The sequence below is a fragment of the Chinchilla lanigera genome, unplaced genomic scaffold (assembly GCF_000276665.1).
Source record: "Chinchilla lanigera isolate Chin_1 unplaced genomic scaffold, ChiLan1.0 scaffold00007, whole genome shotgun sequence".
Lineage (NCBI taxonomy): Eukaryota > Metazoa > Chordata > Mammalia > Rodentia > Chinchillidae > Chinchilla > Chinchilla lanigera.
In genome coordinates this window covers 38,982,051-39,003,250 of record NW_004955408.1, presented here as the reverse complement: position 1 = coordinate 39,003,250, position 21,200 = coordinate 38,982,051, and the positions used below count along the sequence as shown (strand labels likewise).

The window sequence follows — 21,200 nt, the reverse complement described above, 5'->3', positions numbered from 1 at the left end:
AAACATGGGTGCACATATATCACTGTGGTATGATGTTTTTAATTGTTCTGGGAAAATATCCAGAAAGGGAATGGCTGGGTGAAATGGGACCTCTAATCCTAATTTTTTGAGGACTCGCCAGACTGATTTCCAAAATGGCTGCACCACTCTACATTGCCACCAGCAGTGGAGAAGGGTTCCTGTGTCCCCACAGCCCCTCCAGCATTTGTTGTTGGTCGATTTCTTGATGGTAGCCATTCTTACTGGGGTGAAATGAAATCTCAGTGTTGTTTTAATTTGCATTCTCAAATGACCAGTGATGTTGGACATTTTTTCACATATTTGTCTGCCATTTCTAATTCTTCATGTGAGAAGTATACATTCATCTCAGATGCCCATTTTTGGATTAGGTCTTTGAATTTGGGGGGCCTGACTTTTTTCAGTTCTTTACATGTTCTGGATAGAAGTGCTTTGTCTGAGGGACAGTTACCTACAATGTTTTCCCACTCCATGGGTTGTCTTTTCACGGTGTTGGTGATTTCTTTTGAAGGACAAAAGCTTTTTAATAGGCTGAGATCCCAGTGGTTGGTTATTTGAAGTGTTTCCCATGCAGTTTGGGTTTTGTTCATGAAGACTGTGCCTACCCCTATGTCTCTGAGATTTCAACCTACTTTCTCTGCCAGTAGGTTTAGTGCTTCTGCTTTAATATTTAAATCTTTGATCTATTTTTACTTTAGTTTAGGGCATGGTGATAGACATGGGCCTGGTTTTAGTCTTCGGCATGTAGAGAGCCAGTTTTTCCAGCACCATTTATTTATTAAAGTGGCTATCTTTCTTCCAGTGAACATGTTTTGCCCCTTTGTCAATGATAAGGTGGCTGAGTGTGTTTGTAGTTGTGTCTGCATCTTCTCATGTGTTTCACTGGTCCTCAGGCCTATTTGTTTTGCCAGTACCATGCTGATTTTATCTCAGTAGCTTTGTAGTATAATTTCAAGACAGAGATTGTGATGCCTCCTGACTTGCCTTTGTTGCCCAGGATTGCTTTTGCTATTCTAGGATTCTTCGCTTCCAAATGAATTTTAGGGGTATTTTCCCTAGTTCTATGAGGTATGCTGATGGTATTTTGATCAGGATTGCATTAAAGCTGTATAACAATTTTAGAAGTATGGCCACTTTCACAAGGTTTGTTCTTCCTATCCATGAGCAAGGAATATCTTTCCCTTTTCTGATATCTTCTTCAATCTCCTTTTTCAGAGTACTGTAACTTGCAATATATAAATGTTTTACTTCCTTTGCTACATTGATTTGTATGTATTTCATTTTTTTGGATGCCATTGCGAAGGGTGTGGTTTCCCTAATTTCTCTCTCAGTAAGTATGTGTACAAGAATGCTATTGATTTTTGAGTACTGACTTTGTATGCAGCCATGCAACTGAATTTGATCATTAACTCTAGGAGTCTTTCGGTGGAGTTTTTGGGGTCTTCTATGTAGGGTTTCATGTCATCTGCAAATAATGACAATTTAACTTCTTCCTTTCCTGTACTTATTCTATTTCTCTCTCTTGTCTAATTGTTCTGGCTACTGTTTCCAGAACTATGTTGAAAAGGAGTGGTGGTATTGGACATCCTTGTCTTGTTCCCAATTTTAAAGTGAAAGCTTTCAGTTTTTGTCCACTTAGTGTGATGTTGGCCATTGGTTTGTCACAGATGGCTTTTATCAGATTGAGATAAAGACCATGTATTGCAATTTTCTGTAGGGTTTTCATCATGAGTGAATGCTAGACTTTATCAAAAGCTTTTTCTGCGTCTATTGAGATGATCATATGATTTTTGTTTCTGGTTCTGTTGGTATGGTGTATTACATTTATTGATCTGCATATGTTGAAGCATCCCTGCTTTCCTGGAATAAATCTCACCTGGCCATGGTGTATAATCTTCTGGAGGATCCGTTGAATCCCGTTTGCCAGTATCTTATTGAGGATTTTTGCATCTATGTTCATTAGGGAGATTGGCCTGTAGTTCTCTTTTTTGGTTGCTTCATTCTCAGGTTTTGGTATCAGGATAATACTTACCTCCAGGAAAGAGTCAGGGAGTATTTCCTCCCTTGCAATTTTATGAAATAGTTTGAAGAGTATTGGCATTAGATCTTCTCTAAATTTCTTGTAGAATTCAGCAGTGAATCCATCAGGACCTGGGCTTTCCTTTGTTGGTAAGTTTTTAATTACATTTTCAATTTAATTGACTGATATTGGGTTATTCAGGATTTTTATAGCTTCTTGATTCAGCCTTGCTAATTCACATGTATCTAGGAAGTGGACCATTTCTTCTGTGTTTTCCATCCTATGAGAGCAAAGATTTTCAAAGTAGATATTGCTGATCTTCTGAAATTCCACAGGTCTGTAGTGACTTCACCCCTATCCTTCCTCCATGCATGAATTTGAGTCTTTCCTTTCCTTTTTTCAAAAGGTTGGCTAAGGGTTTATCAATTTTGTTCATTCTTTCAAGGAACCAACTCTTTGATTCATTAATCCTTGTATTGTTTTCTTGATGTCCATTGTGTTAATTTCTGCTCTGATCCTTATAATTTCTTCCCTTGTTTGGGCTTGACTTGCTCTGCTTTTTCTTGAAGTTTGAGGTGCAATATTAGGTTGCTTATTTGTGCTCCTTCTGCTTTCTTGAAGTGAGAATTCACCACTATAAATTTCCCTCTTAGGACTACTTTCATTGCATCCCACAGGTTCTGGTAAGTTTTATCTGCAATTTCATTTGATTATAAATATTGTTTAATTTCTTCTTTATTCCATCTGTGACTCACTGGTTGTTCAGGAGGGTGGTATTTAATTTTCATGTATTTATGGAGTTTTTGCAAATTCTTTTGTTCATAATTCCCATTTTCATTGCACTGTGGTCAGATAATATGTACAGGATAAATTAAATTCCTTTGCATTTACTTAAGGGCTAGTATATGGTCTATTTTAGAGAACGTCTTGTGTGGAGCTGAGAAGAATGAGTATTCTGATGTTGTGTGGAACATCCTTCAAAGGTCTACAAAGTCCATTTTTTCACACATTTCATTCAGTTTTGTTATTTCTTGTTGATTTTTTTGTCTTGTTGATCTATCTCTTTGTGACAATGGAGTGTTAAAGTGTCCCATTCTAATTGTGTTATTGCTTATTTGATTTTTCAGGTCTATTAATATTTGTCTTATATAGTTGGGTGTTCCCATGTTTGGTGCATATATATTTAGGATTGTTATCTTTTCCTCTTGCAGTTTTCCCCTAATTAGTAATGTAGCGACCTTCTTTATGTCTTTTCATCATTCTTGGTTTGAAGTTGACATTGTCTGTAAACAGAATAGCTACCCCTGTTTTTTTTTCTGGTTTCTGGTCACATGGAGTATTGCTTTCCATTCTTCTGTTTTCAGTCTATGAATTTTCTTTTGCATTAAATGTGCAATTAAATTATTGCATTAAATTATTCTATACCACATATTGTTGGGGTTTGTTTCTTGATCCTTTCTTCCACTCTGTATCTTTTGATTGGTGAATTGAGGTTACATGAATGGTTATGCCTCATATGTATTGCCTTATCTTTGTCATGTTATTTTCCTGCTGTTACCCAACTTTTCCCCTCTTCAACTGCTTGCCTTGCTTGGTGGTGCCTTTCTACTGTTTTTCTTGAAATTGTGGTCATTTTTATCCTTTTCTAGAATATCTTTTGCTGCTCTTTGTAAGGTTGGTTTGGCAGTCGTCAATTTCTTCTGTTGTTTGTTGTGGAAGTATCTTATTTCTCCATTAATTCTGAAAGACAGTTTTGCAGGGTACTTCCACCTGGCTTGCAAGTTGTTTTCTTTCAAGACCTGAAATACTTCACTTCCAGCTCTTCTTTACTTAGTGGTTTGTGTTGAGAAGTCTACCATGAATCTGGTGGGCTTTCCTTTATAGATGATCTGTTTCTTTTCTCTAATAGCTTTTTGGGTTTTTTTTGTTTGTTTTTCTTCCAGTACCAGGAATCAAACTCACAACCTTGTGCTTGCCAGGCAGGCGCTGTGCCACTGAGCTAAATCCCCAGCCTCTCTCTAATAGCTTTTAATATTCTGTTCTTGTACTTGGGATCTTTATTACTATATGTCTGGGTGTAGATTTATTTTGGTTGTGGCTAATTGGCATTCTATACGCCTCACTCACTTTATGTCTAATTCTTTTCCCTTCCTTGGGAAATTTTCAATTACTTCTGTGTTTTTTGTCATTTGTGTTGACTCTTGCTTTTTCAATTACTTCTGTGTTTTTATGTCATTTGTGTTGACTCTTGCTTTTTCATTGACACCTATCCGTTTTGTTTTTCTTTGCCTCTTCTTGTGGCTGTTGTGTTGTTATTTCCTGGTTCCTTGTTATTTTTAAGAGATCTTTTCTTTCATGAACAATAGCTACAATGCTATCTTTAAGGTCTGAAAATCTATCTTCAATTTCATTCAAGCAATTTTGCCAGCTTTCAGTGGAATTTTTAATTTCTTGGATATCTCTCTGACTCTGTTTCATGCATTCTAATTCTTCCCTATATTGTTCATTCAGGGTTTCTGTCATTTTTCTATGCTCTTCTATTTTTTATCTATGTCTTTTTTAGATGTGCTGAGCAATTATTTCATAATGGTTGTCATTTCTCTTTTTTTTACCTGAGAGACTATTTTTGATCTGATTTCTTCTACAGCCTGATAAGAGTTGTTTCTTTACTTCATTTTCTATCATTACAGAAATTTCAGCTGTGTGATTTCCAAGTTCTTCTATGTGGATGTTTCTTGGACTTGTTCTTGGTGAGCTGGAGGTCTGCGATTGCATTTTGCTCCTTCACTTTGACATTTTCTGTTTCAAAAAAATTTTTTTTTCTTTTTCTGTGGTGATTCTTGTGAGTTTTGGCAGTAGGTAGCTATATCCCTAATATCAAGGCCTTTACAGCAATAGGCTGTACTTCAGGGATATCTTCTGTGTAGGAGATTCTTGGTTTGTTTCTGTCCCAAGATCCTATCTTCCCAATTAATTGAGAGTGGAATGTTGGTTTCTGTTTGGCTCAGTCCCTAGAATTTTGGTGTAGGGCTGTGGTGAGGTTATTACCTCAGGGGTTCCCAATGTTGTTAAACAAGAAGAGAACAACTGCTTACAACAGATATGACATCCTAGGTACAGTATTATGATGTTATAAGCACAATTGTAGGGGACAGCAACTCTTAGCATATTATTTTAAGATAGAATAATTCTAGTCTTAATGCAAGCCTCAAAATGTGTCTTGAGAAACATCCCAGAGGGGTTGTAAAGAGTTAACTTGCAGTTCTCGCTTAGCGCTGGAATGCTTCTCCAAAGATAAAGAACACCCAGGCCTAGATAACTACCTATGACCTTGCCTGGGTTATTTCATCCTTTTTCTGGCTCTAGATAAACACTGTAACCATAGAGGAAATGTATGGTTATCTAAAGGGGGACATATAGAACAGAGTACAGAAAGTGTATATCATTGTGGTTGGGCTCATGACTGGAGCCTGACCTGATTACATGGCACAAGGAAAACAACATGTGGCCAGGGATACAGCATTCCATTGTTACAATGGAAACAAAAAATGTATATAAGGTGGGAACAAATGCAGGCCCACAGCCACTTCCCTGATTTGCAAGTCAGGGATGAAGGGTGGCTAGCCTTAAATTAATAAACTCTGTTTTGTTCTGGATACAGTCTTTTGGTTTTTTTGTGGAATACAACCTGATTTCTGCCATTACACAATTTAGAAACTTACAAACTGTGGCAACTATTGATTTTATACTTTAGACCATAGGAAGAAAGTTTATAGTTATGTAACAGAACCAATCATAAATTAGGTGTTTGTATGCAAAGTGTTTCCCCTTGTTAGAGTGGATTTATCCTGGGTTCCTCCAGACATGCAAGTTGGCACGATGGCTAGTGCTTCCTGCACTGGCTGCCAGACCCCACAGTGAAGGAGTTTGGGTCAGGCACCAGGTTTCCTCCAGATTGAGGCTCCCTGGATGGCAGAGGGGCAGTGAGTGGGGTTTCTCCCCTTCTGCACAGCTCACTGAGGCTTCTGAGGCTCGCTGTCTCTCCTGCAATGGTGGGGTTGGCGGGTGGGGTTCTAATATCATTATTTAAAATGATAATGAAGTATCACTACATACATATTAGAACAGCTAAAATAAATGATTCTGCCAAGGGCACAGAGAAACTGGGTCTCTCATATGTTACTGGTGTGCATGTAAATGGCACTGCCACTGTGGACTACAGGTTTTATTTTTCTTTCTGTATTCACCATAAGATTTGGCAGTCACATCCTTGGGCATTTATTCTGGAATAAGCAAAACTTATGTTCACACAAATAAATGTCCGTTAATATTTATAGTTGAAAAATACTCGAAACAACCTATTGTTTAATGGTTGGACAAATTCTAGGACACCGTACAATGTAGTGCTACTTAGAAATAAAAGGGAATGAATTATTGATAACATGCAACAACTTGGATGTATCTGGAGGATATTGTGCTGAGTAAAATGAAGTCTGTTCCAAAAAGTTTCATATGATATGATTCCAAAGTAAGGTGTGCAGTCTAATTGCACTGTACTAATGTTAAGTCACAGTGCCATAGTACTCTTCTCTAACTAGTGCAATCATTGGAGAATGTTGGATGGAGGATACATGGAACTCTGCACTATTTTTACAGTTTCCTATGAATCTGATTTTAAAACAAAAAGTTTAAAGAAAACAAAGAAAATATGTGATGCTCCCCAGCTTCAGTTCGCTCTGTACATGTGTGCGAATGCTGCTTCCCTCAGCCAGAGCTATAAACCCAGACAGGACTCCTGTATTTTAGTGTTAAGCACCAGCAGTCAAAAACAAATCCTTGCTTGGGAAATCGGTCTCCAGAAAATACATTCAAACTGTAAGGAGAAGGAGCAACACAGCTGTGCTTCTTATGACTCAGCTTCACTGCTCCTGCTCTTTGGACATGTAATGATTTGCATCATGGGTATCACATCAGCTTAGTGAGGTTCTTCTCCTAAAACTGGAATCTTTATATACATGTAGGAAGGTTTTCCTGGATATTATGAGAACTAAACATAGGAAGTAAAGATAAGGTGCTTAGGGAAAATATCTATATTGAAATTATCACTGAAAAAAAGATGGAAATACTTAGTTTTAGTTAAATTCCAAACTCAGTTCTTGCTGACAGCAACCAGGACATCAGAACCTCTTAGCAATGTGTCAGCTTTCCCTTTCATTAAGCTGAAAGGAGTGGAGAAAAAATGCCCTGACATTGATGTTTAGACTGATTATATCTATATGTCTGTCTGTCTATCATCTATCTATCTATCTATCTATCTATCTATCTATCTATCTAATCATGTATCATTTATCTATCTATCACCTACCCATGGTACTATTAAATGAATTCACGACTTCACTGAACTACATCTCCAGACCTTTTACATTTTTTATTTTAAGACTAGTTCCCACTAAGTCATCCAGGCTGGGTTTGAACTTTCACATGGCCTGCCTCAGCCTTCCAAGTGCCAGGATTGCCCAGTTTGGAACGGTTCCTTCAAGTCTGTGAGGGAGCAGTGTGGCAAAGGCTACTCTACGGTTGAGTAGAGAAGACATCTTCCTTGGGCTCCTGAAGAAACCCACCTTCTGTTCTGAACCCAGTTCAGAACAGAAGGTGGGATTTTAAGCAATCAACCATGTTTATATTATTATTCTGGGGTGAAATTGATGAATAAGAGATAGTTTTTTTAGAAAAAATATTAAACTAAAATCAAATTCCAAAAACCCACCTTTTTTTAACCAGGAGAAATAAGTCCTTTTGTGAGTTAGCAAGTATCAGAAGGTGTTGGGATTGGTCCAGAAAGGACATGGGCCACCAGCTCTCTGAATTCAACACAATGAAAAGTAAAAGGACCCCATTTTGTCTAGAGCCACAGACCAGCCACCAATGAATCAGGGCGGATCTTAAACCCATACTGGGCTCCATTTTCAGGGCTTGCTCTCTAATCGACTGCCAGCAAGAGGACAGACCATTTTGTTAATGATTTTCCTCAAAGTCTCAGGGAGCTCAGCATAATCATAGTGACAACTAAGCAGACATCCCCAAATGGGGGGCAGTGCCCCCAGAAGCTGCATCAGGAGCAGTATGGGCCACAGGGCCGCACTCTCTGGATCAGCTCAGCCATGTGCTCCTGGGCCCTGGCCCAAGGGCTCAAGGGAGACACACATCCTTGAGCATAGGACATGAAGCCCAGTTCATCTAGATTCACGGGGGAAGGTGAAATCTAACGTTTAGTTAAATGATTTATCTTTTTAAAAAGGTTTCTTCCATGTTGCTATTACTCAAATAGTCCCAATAATTTAAATATTAAATTTTGATTAAAATATTTATTTTCACTTACATTCTTCCACTCACTAGTTTGTAATCTACATTTTGCCATGTGTTCATTTATAACCATTTTCGTTTTAAATGAAAAAAAAAAATGACCCATAAACACTTTTCTTATACCTGCACTGTCCCTCGTATACAAGCCTGGACATGTACTTGCCATTGATTTTGAAAAAGAAATCTGAACTATTTTGAGTTTATTGTTTTTCCTTGACTACTGGGAATTGAACCTATAAAGTGCTGAGCTACATCTTAATACTTTTATTTTCTTATCCTTGAGGTAGGGTCTCACTAAGTTGCCCTAGGTGGCCTTGAACATATGATCCTCCTGCCTCAGCATCACAGGTGGCTGGGATTACAGGTGTGTACCACCACATCTAGCTGAATTCATTGCTTTTATAAGGTGCTCATATGGCATGATTTTTATTTTAGTACTTTATTTCATTTTGCAGTGCTGGGGATTTAATCCAGGGCCTTGCACATGCTAGGCAAGGACTCTTCTTGTGAATCTGAGTTCATTGCTTTTTATCAATTTAAAACAGTTTGAAAATTTTGTCCAAAAGTTTATACTGGGCTAACAAAACCTCTCTTGGCCGCTTTAGGATCCTGGGAAGGCCAAGTCAACACTAATTTACCTGTGCATTCTCGGGATTTCTTCCCTCTGTCAGCGAACTCTTCAGGAAGAGGAAGCAGGTATTAGTGTGGCACTTCAGGGCCTACCCTGGTGTTGAGCACATAGTAGGTACTTAATCATCATTTCATAAATTGCATAAATTAACTCAGTAGGCATAGATGTGACTCACAGGTTCAAGTGGTCAAGAATGCATTCATTAGTGGATACCCCGTCATTATTTTATATATTTGTTTCCAGTTGAAAACAAACAAATTCCATGAATTCCAGACCCCCTATTCTGTGGTCTTTGCTGCAGCCATGAGGGAAAAATGATGATGCTATCCAGTCTCCAAAGACAGCTTCAAAGAGCTACACATCCCAGACTTCACACACTTGGATGGTTCCTTCTTTATTAAATTCATGTTTTGCCTGTGCGCTGTAAAAGTTTAACTGAGGAACTTGGGAAGTTCCAACTCTGCCCATTCCAAAGAAAGGACAGACAACTAGGTCCTGGGAGATAACTGCTAAGCCCCTGGAATATCCTGCTTGATAACAGTGTTTCTGTATACTTAGTACCATGAGCTGTGCTGGATAGCTGGCACTAACAATGTGATTTATAGTAAACACTCAATTTTGTTCACCTGGGGCCAGGGGACACCATGTCTCTGACCTCTGAAGGGGCTGGAAACTGAGCAACGAAGGTCAGTCATGCGGGTGCTCCATGCCTCAGTAAACATGCTGGACACAAAGGGCCAGATGAGTTTCCTGGTTGGTAATATTCTGTACACTCTGTCATTCATTATGTTGGGAACATTAAGGGCCATCAGTAAAATTCTGCTGGACAAGGCCAACTGGTGACTTGCACTTGGCCCTCCTGGACTCTGCTCAGTACATCTTTTTCCTTTGTCAACTGTATCCTTTCACTACAATAAACCATAACTGTTAATCATTCTTCTGGAGTTCTGTGAGTTCTAGAGAATCAGCAAACTGGAGGATTTTGGGCACCCTCAACATAGCGTGCAATCTGCTTTGACCAGTATAATGAGGCAGAAATGGTGTAGAGTCTGTTCAGGGCATGAGCCTTAAGAAGCCCAGAAAGTTAGGCTCTTGCACTTTTGAAACTCCTTAGTAATAAAGAGGTGCAGACCCTGGAAGGGAAGAGGTCCAATTGTTACAAGTGTCCCAGTAAAATCTTCAGAAGATTCCAGTCCCAGCCACCATCTGACTATAGCCATGACAGACCACAACAGAGAGCTGCTGGGTGCCAGGGAGCCCTGGCTTAGCATGCAGGAGGTGCTGGCTGCAATCTCCACGGTGTTTAAAACAGCAAAGATTCTGACAAATCACTACTGTGTAATTTTTAGGAAATGGGTATTTTTTCATCTAAAATTTGTTTTAGTTAACCTCGAGTCATTTGCAGAAAATTGGATGCACCTTGAAATCATAATGCTAACACACACACACAACCTTAATTATTACATGGTTTCTCCTATACGGAAAACCCAAAATACAAAGAGTAAGTAAAAGACAGTAAGAAGCAGGGAGACAGCTGTTTCTCAAATAGGAATGAGATCAAGAGATGGAAGGACGGGGAGGAAGGCAAGGGAACAGGGAGAAAAAAGGAAGTAAGGTATTTTATATATGTACCAACTCCCAACAAGGACGTAAACATTATGCATGCACACATGTACTAGTAAAAATGTACCTTACTCACACATTCATTTGTGAGGTACGCTTAAAAGTTAGAGGCCGGTGAGTGTAGCTCAATGCAGAGTATCTGCCTGGCATGTATGCGTCTCTGGTTTCAGTCATCAGCATCCAAAGAAAAAACTGCCCAGTTGAGCCTCTTCAACCCCTGGGATCATGAGAGAGAACCAGTGGTTGTTTCAGATCGCTGAATGTGGGCCGGCTTGCTTCCCTGCAGTGGACAACTAAAGCCAGCAGGAATGCTCAGATAAGAGCTTCTCCTTTCCCTTGAACAATTTCTTCCCAATTCACAATATCTATTGTACATTTCGGATCTTATTCACTTATGCAGCTTCTCACACTAGTGAGACAATTCGATGTTTACACATATGGGTTTGATTTATTTCGTTTTTTGTTTTTTTTTTGTGGTTTTTCTCCGGTACCAGGAACCGAACTCACGACCTTGCGCTTGCCAGGCAGGCGCTTTTGCCGCTGAGCTAAATCCCCAGCCCCCGGGTTTGATTTATTTCACTTACGAGTATGGTCATGAGTTTCATCCACTTACCTAGAAAAGTCTCCAGTTTATCCTTCTTTATGGCTGAGTGTATTCCATCATATATATATATATATATGTAACTTTTTTAACCATTTCTTAGTTGATGGGTATTTGGGCTGTTTCCAAGATGTAGCTATTACAAATTGTGTTTTTTTGTTTATTACAAACTGTGCTGTAAGAAAGGGGAAAGGAAGAAAGGGAAAAAGAAAAAATATATGTATACACAAGATAGTTACTAGTTATAGAGCTAGATTTTCTTAGTTTACTGAAAGGAAAGTTTTGTGCTGATATTGTTTGGACAAAATATCATGCCTGTATCTTGCACTCTAACTGCTGTGGAGACACAAATATGCAATGTACCAACTATTGTAACTGTCCTACTAACCTGTTTTGAAACTCAGTTTCACTGTTATTTTTTTCTCTTTAAAATTAAAAAATAAAAAAAGAAAATCATTGGTTTTAATTATAGTTAATAACGAAATTATTTGCTAACAACTAGCTTTTCATTATTAAAGGGAATATTTTTGTAATATAATCTATTCATATTGTCTAAACTACACTGTATATGTTAAAAATAAATAAAATACTGTAAGAAATTATATATAAGTGTAGGAAATCATTACTTTCAACAACTCGGCCTAAAACAATTTTCCTAAATTGAAAGCCAAAGCCAGTATTTTAAGGGAACTGGATTTAATAAGATTTTCTGTCTGCTGAAGTTTGTTGCTTACGGTATTTTAGGCTTAGTCTTACTTTCACTGCTTAAGAATTTTATTCTTAAAATGAGAATATGAAGTAGCTGATTTTAGGGAAATTTCAGACAGGGAAGAGAGCTCCCCACTCAGCAAGGAGCTGCAAACGCGGGTTTTGTGAGGGCTTCACCAGCGCTGGCCCCAGTGGGGCTCCACCAGTCACCCCCTCCCCCGTGAGTCCCCGGGAGCAGGAGAGGCCAAACCTCTGACACAGGTGCTGGGGCCATGGACTGTTTCCCTGAGGATGTCGCCGTGCGCCCGAGAGTGAACGCTTCAGCAAGCTAAAAACAGCTCTTCAGTCATGGAAAAACACGCGGACTCTGTGAGATTAGGAAACAGCAATAAGGCTGGAACTTTTATCTAACTAGCAGGGTGTCCCCCTCCAGGATGTTAAACGTCTCCCAAGTTTTATAATTCGTCTAGCAAGTATTTACCATTCTGAAAACAAGAGGTCTTAGAAAAGAATAAAAGATGATGACAGGTCACTTAGCCTAGTAAATAGTAACCTGGCTAATAAAAGTCCAATTCTGGGAAAATGAAATCTGGGCTCCTTATAAAACATCACTCAGCCCAGATAATGGTGATAATAGGGATATTTATGCTCTTTTTACTTTCGTGCCTGTGCTTATACTTCACATGTGGCAGTTTTAGAGATGACTTAATCTATCTGTAAACTTTTACATGGAAAAACTGAAGTACAGAGAAACATACCGCCTTAGATCATTCTACAAATCAAAACACATACTTTAAAAAATCGAATATTCTTTCTTTGTTTTAAGAATAAAGCCCAAGTGCCTGGTCAGTCACTTTATTTCCAGGATAGAAAAATACAGTTACCCAGCTGGTAGTGGGGAAGTGGCGAACTTCCTTGGCCACCCAGGGAGAAAAATACAAGAAGGCCTTATCCACTGGCTGCTTAATCTTAACAACGATCTCATGGAAACTCAGTGGACCCAGAACATACTTCTTATGCTTGAAGAGTATTTTCCAAAGCACAGATGTTTTTCTCTTCACTGTGAACGCTGGCTGACTTTCCACATCCTTTTTCAAAAGTGTGGAGCCAATGGTACATTTTTTGGAGTGGCTAGCCGCCTATAACTCGGGGACAACGCTCATTGTTAGGTGGAAAATATGTCTTTAGAGACAGAAATGAATCGATACTGCACAGAAATGTTTCCATTTCGGGAGTTTCCCGGCAGTGAAATGTCTCTCTGGATTTGGCCACAGAGAAGCGCTCATGCGGACACCTGAGTAAGAGACCGGGCATTTTCAGTACAGGACCTCAGGCTGATGGCGAGATGGGATTAAAAACATTCACAGCTCTTCTTTAAAGTTGACTCATTCTTCTAGTTAGTGCTTCAGTGTTCTTCAGGAGGTTTCTATGGTCCTTTCGTGAATTATAGGAAAAAAATTATTTCAAAGCTAGGATAAAGTTTTGTTGGTCATAAACAGCCCCGAGTACTAAAATCAGTTTTGAGTTTAGAGGTTTCATGCCCAGGAATGCAAATACATTCAGCTACTTTAGATAACGCAAGTGTGAAAATGCAAGATTGCTGCAAATATTAAAAATTTTTTTTTTGTCTTTTTGAGACAGAGTCCCACTATGCAGTTCAGGCTGGCCTTGAGCTCACTTTGTAGCCCAGGCTGATCTCAAACTCGCAATGATCCTCCTGCCTCAGCCTCCCGAGTGCTGGGATTACAGGCGTGTGCCACCACACCTGGCTCACAAATTTTAAACATTATAATTCCTATTAATGTGCTAATTCATTTTATTAGAACATTTTAATTTTCTAATAGCACTTAGTGTTATACTATAAATATTTTCAGTGTAGGGGTAAACACATTCATCTTTCATTTATTATTTGTCAAGGTTAATGTGCTAAATTATAACCTGTCTCATAATCTCTTAAGTATGTTAAGGACAAACTAAAATTCTTGGTAAATAAAATTCAACTGACTTGGTATGTCCAGATTTCAAAAAGTACTATTTTAAGTTTTGAGTGGACAGAAACCCATCAGAAACTTTTTTTAAAAAACATGTATTTATAGAATGGGGGGAAAAGTACTTTCCAACTAAGTGTGAATGACACTATATAATGAAGCAGCATTTCTGTATCATTACAGTTTTTAACACATTTTTCTTTTAAATTAACTTTGTGTTTGAAAGGTCTAAAATCAGAAAAAATAGAAGGCTTTCTTGTTCAAAGGTTTTCCGGCCCCAAGCCGGAAAGACAATGTTAAGCTCTGACCCGCACTTGATGTCCGGGACACCGGGTGGCCCCTGCGTGGCCCGCAGAGCACTCAGCCTCCTGGGGCTGCTGCAGAGGGGACGCGCTGCGCCTCACCAAATGAAGCTCAAAGTCATCCTTATGAGGAGCACCTTGAACTTAAGTTTCTCAAGAGACAGAAATCTGAGTCACAAGATGCCTTCAAATTAAAAGCCACACTGCACACTCTTTTGTTTGAAACCAGGCTTGGATCTTTAGAAAACAGGTCAGATCTATAGTGATTCAAATTCTATCATTTTATTATTTGAAAAACCATTCTAGAAGCATAATGGTCACTATTCTCTGAGCTAAGAATGTCACTGAAATTATCTTTAACTGTACTATATTGAAATAAGCTTTTACTGATATTGATTATGATACTTCATAGCTGTGTGACTTTAAGCAAATTCTTTAATTTCTCCTATTTTACTTTCATAATCTATAAAATATTGAAGTTTGTGGCAGGGATTAAATGAATGGGACTGGCACACAACCAGTTTGTAAATGTTCATTGTCAACATTGTTATCATCCACTTATTAACTCATAATTTTTGCAGAAAAGCCATCAGCACAAAATTAATAAAATAATTTTAACACAATTCTCGAGTTCTGTATCAGTGGATTCAATTCAACCGTGAACTGGAAATATTAAAAAAAATTGCGGCTGGTTAGGAAGTTTAGGAGTAGTGTGTCTGCACCGCATGCACAAGGTCCTGGGCTCAGTGCCCAGTTCCCCCCAAAAAAGTGTCTGCACTAAACATATAAACTTGTCTTGTCATTATTCTCTGAACAATACAGTGTAACTACTGCCATCACTATTCCTTGCTTGGTGGCTACTCTGTAAGGAAAGTAAGGTGAGGACAAGCTGATTGTGGCTGGCATTTTTTATCTGCAGTTTTCAAGGCTGGTTATTTTCCAGCACAGTCCTATGTTTGGGGAAACATGGTAGCATTTACATTGTGTTAGGTATTACAGATAACCTATGAATGGCTTAAACACTACAAGACAGTGGTGGCACACCTATGGCATGCGTGCCGCAGGCTGTCACTGAAAGCTCTAAAACATTCGCCGTCACGGCTCTGGAAGGAAAAGGTAGGCTACACGCAAATACACCATTTTAGACAAGGGATGTGAGTATCACAGATCTTGCTGTCTGCAGTCTGGAACCAATCCCTACAGACACAGATGGATGACTGTACTCCTCACTGCCTCCCCCAAGATTAAGGTTCCTCCTGTTGCCCTGAGCACATCTGATGGCTAGCCTTCAGGTATAACAATTCTAAATCTCTCTCTGCTTGGTTCTGCACATAGCTAAATGCAAGCAACAAACTCATTTCAAGAACTGCCCACAAACTTCACCATCTGTACTTCCGAGAAAGATCCAGTAGAGAGAATGGATCAAACCTGTAGTTCGCATCTGGTCACACGCTCAGCTTTTCCTTATGAGGAAAAGAGCTGGTCAAAGGCTGCTGAACTCTATTCATGGGCCCTTTGGCAGGTTATGAAGCTCAAGGGACCACTTCTGCAGTCATTATGCTATTGCTTCAAATTCTAACAACCACTCACTGACTCCACGAAGGGCAACATTAGCTTTAGCTCTAACCTTACCGTCAGGATTTAATGTCAAACATGGAGATACATTTTGCTGTTACTCCTTGTTTTAGCCAAACAAATGAGGGTCTCAGCGAAACTGACCACCTCTCTCTAGGCTGTGATGATTAAAGCAGAATCTCAACTTTTGGAATTTTTATTTATGAGATCTTTCATGGTGAACTATATCTTAATGTCAGTATTGAGGGAAGCAGGTAAATGTAAGCTCAGAGAGTCCCGTTAATCACAGACACAGGGACAGCGCAAACATTGAGTGCTGGTGGACGGGTCTGTTACTTCCTGGATGATACTGTGGTCAGCAGGGTTCCATTTCTTCTTTATAACATAAGCAAACGCCCACTTTACCATTCACACACCAAAAGTCACAGAGAAAAACACTCAAGTGGCTTAAAATGCAAATATTCTTTGGTTTACTCATCAAACAGCAAATAACAAAATACCAAAACTTTATTAGTTAAATAAAAAGGTGGCGTTCTTTATTTATCAAACCTTTAAAACACTGAAATGCACTTTTCTTCACGGTCATGCTCTTTAACAGTATCTTTTCTTCCCTTTTGTCCTTTAATCCCCTGAATTATTTTGATAGGTTCATCTCTAAAACAAAGATTCTTAAATCTTTCTGAATTCTACTTGCTTTTTATTGTGCCCATATCAGACTAATCTAGATTTTCTCTCTTACACATGAAAGGGGTTAACAATGGAGACTTCATCAGCACATTTTCAGGATATCAAAGGTAAGCCCTAAGGCAAGCATTTCAAGGCAATGAGATGCGATTACAGTTTGGAGAATGTAAGCATCACTGTTGGTACTACAAAGCAATACTCAATTTCAAAAGTCTGTTATTATACTGGACATGTTCATAACGTCTAGCATCATTCCCTTCCATAGTTCTGATTTCAGAATACACAGTTTTCTGAGGTTCGGCATGACTGCCTCAGATGTAATTCCTGAATGTCAATGACACAATCTTTAACAAAACAAGGGTAAACTTGAATATAGAATTGTTCAAAAGAAGCAATAAAAGCAAGAAAAAGCTCTTGGCTTGGAAAAAAAGGTACATACAAAGGAAGAAAACTGAATCAAAATAGGTAACTTTGTACACATTAGCCACCAACAACTGCTCTTTAAAAAAGTCATGAAGTTTAGAGCCACACTTATTTTTCTTTGTGTAACTCTACATTTGCATCCATCTTTCTCAGATCTGGTCCACATTAGGAAGCTTTTAACCAGCACTTTTGGCAATATGTTTTTCTTCAGATAAAACAAGCCTCATAAAAAGCACTACCATTAATGTCTGACAGTTGAATTGGGCAACGTCTTCCTGAAATATGTGTGATCTTTAAAAAATTCTTTTTTCCTTCATGAATCAGCACTGTTCCATCTTCCAATGAATCACAGTCACGGTCTTGATTCACCGGCTCATATGTTCTCTTCATCCAGCATTTTGTTGATACCATCACAAAGTTTTTGTAAGTGAGGTTTAAAATTTCCAAAGGGATTATACAAAGCAGCCAAAAATTCACAATTTGAAAAATGATCAAAGACATTATTAACCCGTCCGTGTGACTTGGCGGTGAGGTGACGCTGGATGATTTGATGGAGCATTTCTCTGCATTCGTTCAAAAGCTTGGATAACACATTCCGGTCAAAGGTGTACTCCACCTGGTGGAAACTGACCACGGTCATGGCAAGTTGATGAACTTTCTTCTTGAATTTCTCCATCAGCGCAAGCTCATCTTGATTAAACTGGTTATTCCTATACAGAATGGCCAGCTTGATGACTGTCTTGATGAGGTTCTTGATGATCCTCTCTGCCTCCTTCTTGTTTTGGGTGTATTCCTTGGTCACTCTGTAGAGCTCGTCCAGCACCTCACTACTCGTGTCATCTATTAAGGTGGTGGCGATGGACTTGGACACCATTTTACCCAAGATCTTCTTCTGTGCCTGCACGGCCAGGTTTTTGGAATTAAAGACATCTGTGGCCACTGTCCGGGACAAAGAGAGAGGGAGAGAAAGCATAAATGATCAGTATCAAGACAATCAAATTAAAAACCAAACATTAGGGGGTATTTTCTCATTCTCCCACTATTTGTGGTTTGCTTCCTGTCTACGGATGTCTCTGTTCGGGAAAAAGTATTTAAAAGTTTTTCTATATTTCTGGAGCTATGTTCTCATTTGTAGGAACTAACAGGTTGATGAACTCAAATATTCTATACTTTCTGCTATGTAGTCAATTCTTTCTTTAGAAATTAAAGTTGATAACTTTCTTGAAAACAAAAACTATTATGTCTCATGAGGCAGTAAGATTTTATGAAATTTTTACCTAATTTAATTTTAGTTTATCCTTTTTTTTTTTTTTTGGTACTAGGAATCGGACTATAGACCTTGTGCTTGCCAGGCAGGTGCTTTGCCACTGAGCTATATCCCCAGCCCCACCTAATTTAATTTTATACAATTCATTAAAATCACAAAATCACCTTTATACTTGTCCCCTAGACAGCAGCAACCCAGAGAAATTTCAAGAAATTAATATAAATGAAAGAGAGAAAATGGTAAAGTCATGACACTAAGGTGACAAATTCATAAAAATGAATCAAAAGGAGAGCCTTGTTCCACAATCCAGCTGCAAAACATCAAATTGCATAAAAACATCAGCCAGCACTCACCAGTCTGGCATCCTAACCACCTTGAGTTTTAATTCCTGAAAGTCAAGTTTTGGAAGGAAATACTCATTGAAGACTTCACTGCTATTCGCTATGGCTGATGAATTGGCCCACTGTCCTCTTTTAATCATTATACACTTGAGGAAATAACCACATTTCAATAGCTAATCAAACATTCTACCTGAAAGACACACTTTCATAACTTTTAATTTAACAGATGTTTGAGACTCACACACTAACAGCTGTGCATATTAAATGTTAATGAGACACTACAGGTAATGCTTCTAGATTATAGCTAGTGAGTGAAAATGCTCAAAAAGGTTATTCCCCAAAGCAAGTTTGATTTTTCTGTACTACAATTTCCCCTACTCTGGGCAGGTTGCAGTCTCAAAGCTCCTTTTCTATAGCTGTGTTTTATTCCTATTCTCTTAGGGCCTCAGGATTACATTTTTCAAGGTGTCTACTCTACCTGTGATTCCAGGGGCAGCGGCTCTCTTTTGTATAATATGCCAGTGAATTAGTTTAGGCTGGATCTTGGAAAGTAATCATTAGGTAATGAAAAATAAGAAGCCTAAAATATATAGGTACGAATGAGTCAGGGCATCAATAATATAGAACTATTTCTAGTTCAGACAGGCTAGCATCATTAGGAAGCAAACAGGCAGCTGCTTCAAAATCCAGGCTAGGACAGCAAGTAAGAAAGACTCCTCAATTTGAAGCCATCATTTAGATGTGTAACTCATGCACAGAGCAGCCACATTAGATGTGACATCTGGCTCGTGCTGGGTATACTGGTCTAGGGACAGGAAGTGGCTCCTGATGGCCGGAATGTCGTTCACGAACACAGAATGCGATACATATGAGGAAAGAATGTCTTGATTGAACTAGAAATGGCGTCCTCACAAATGTCAATATTTAAATACTTCTGAAACATGAAGTGAAACTGCAGAAGAACTGAAATACATTTTGAGAAAGAAAAGTGAAATTGTGTGGAAAGAAGCCAACCTTATGTAGGTCCCCAGCTTTTAAAAATATTAAGTAGCAGTCTATTTCTATTCTTATTTCTACAGTGATTTGCAGGAGAAATTTAATTCACACTAAAAAATTTGTGTCAAAAGAAAGGTACTCATATGGTTAACATAACCATATAAAGACCAAAGACAATCTTTCATCTTAGAACACCTGATAGAAACTTCAGCAGATAAACCTGATTTATACAGGAAGGGTTACCAAATCATTTCCAGATCAAAGCAAATACCTAGGACTTCTGCAACTTATTTTATATAAAGTTGAAAGGCTTTTCTGTTTTTAATCTTCAAAACATGGCCTGTCTACCAACACCCTGACTAGGCTTGACAGTGGCTTCTCAGACAGACACACGATGTTGGGAAATGGGGAAGATGGAGACAGTGGCGTTCAGCAGGTTTCTCTGGGCCACACCTCCAAGGCCAGCCTTACAAATCTGCACACTTCTCGGCTCCTTTTCTGATTAAATCTCAACATCCTGCTCAATTTCAAACACACAGAGAAACACGAACTCTATGGCACAGCACTTTAACTTCCTGCAAGAGAGGGTAAGAAGGCAAATCTACTGCTGACGGAGCAAGGCCATTCCCTGTTTACTGTAACAAGCCTGAACCAGAACAGGAAAGCTGATGTGAGGTTTTCACATTTGTGCGAGCAGAGCTTCATGCTGCACTTTAATTTTACCTTTGGATTATTGCAGGGAGTCTTTTTAAATGAGCATGAAGCTTTCTCTCCACATACCAGGAACACATGCAGGCGGTGGATTTATTTTCCAGCTTCAGAAAAGCTTTTTCTGAGCCAACAGAGGTTGTGGCTGAGGGCTGCTGGCCAGGGATGTGTGGTCTATGGTTATGTGATTTTTTTTCTTTCTTGCAAATTAACTGGTGCTAGCTACTCCTGCTCAGGCTCATCCGTCAGTTCCACGTCCTCCACCAGCTCTCTCACTGCAGGCCTGGCATATCTCAGGCCTGTCCCAACCAAGGTTTTCTCCTCCAGTCCATTCTCACCCTGTGTGATCTCATCCCATGGCTCACATAACACCTGAGTGCCAATGACTCTGGGATTATGACCCAGCCTTGAGCTCTTTTCCAGACTTATTTTCCAAAAGCACTTACGGTCAGTCTCTTCCTTTGTGATTGTGCAGGCGTTACAGCTGTGCTGGTCCAGAAATGAACCTTGGCCCCTACCCTGGAGGTGCTCCTCCGGCATGCTTCACTAGCACAGCTCTGAGCTTCCCTTCCGGCCATCTGCTAAAGCCAGAGACCTGGGGTCCCCGGTCATCTGTCCTCCCCTTTACTTGGCCCATCACCACAACTTTTCCATTTTTCTTCTTCTCAGTTCTCTCCACTTACCTCCATCTCCATGGACATCATCTAGCCAATGTCTTCTCTAATCTCTTTTCATCAGCAGCCAGACTTTTTAAAAATGTAAATTAGAAAATAATGCTTCACTTAAGTTCTTTGCTAACCATTCACACCTCCTTGTTTCTGAAATCCTTGTTATTCCCTAGCATTGAATTTTCCACCTCTTCCCTCCAGGATCTAAGCTCTGTAAGAGCAGAAACTGCGCCTGTCCCATTCACTGTGCCACCTCCAAGGCATGGCAGGCTCTTGACACACAG

General features: G+C 39.2%; 1 protein-coding gene and 1 pseudogene across 6 annotated transcripts in view; both read right to left on the bottom strand.

Annotated features, from left to right (window-relative positions):
- Window positions 1–15,695, bottom strand: part of LOC106147231 — a 24,700-nt pseudogene extending 9,005 nt beyond the window's left edge.
- A 623-nt stretch (window positions 15,696–16,318) lies between these two features.
- Tnfaip8 (tumor necrosis factor, alpha-induced protein 8) overlaps window positions 16,319–21,200 on the bottom strand; it is a 114,628-nt gene continuing 109,746 nt past the window's right edge. For all 6 annotated transcript variants that reach the window (XM_005376549.2, XM_013507024.1, XM_013507030.1 and 3 more), the window contains one exon: window positions 16,319–17,875. In XM_005376549.2, coding sequence (XP_005376606.1) covers window positions 17,310–17,810 — 501 coding nt within the window. In that variant the 5' untranslated portion in view covers window positions 17,811–17,875 and the 3' untranslated portion in view covers window positions 16,319–17,309. The remainder of the gene's footprint in view (window positions 17,876–21,200) is intronic.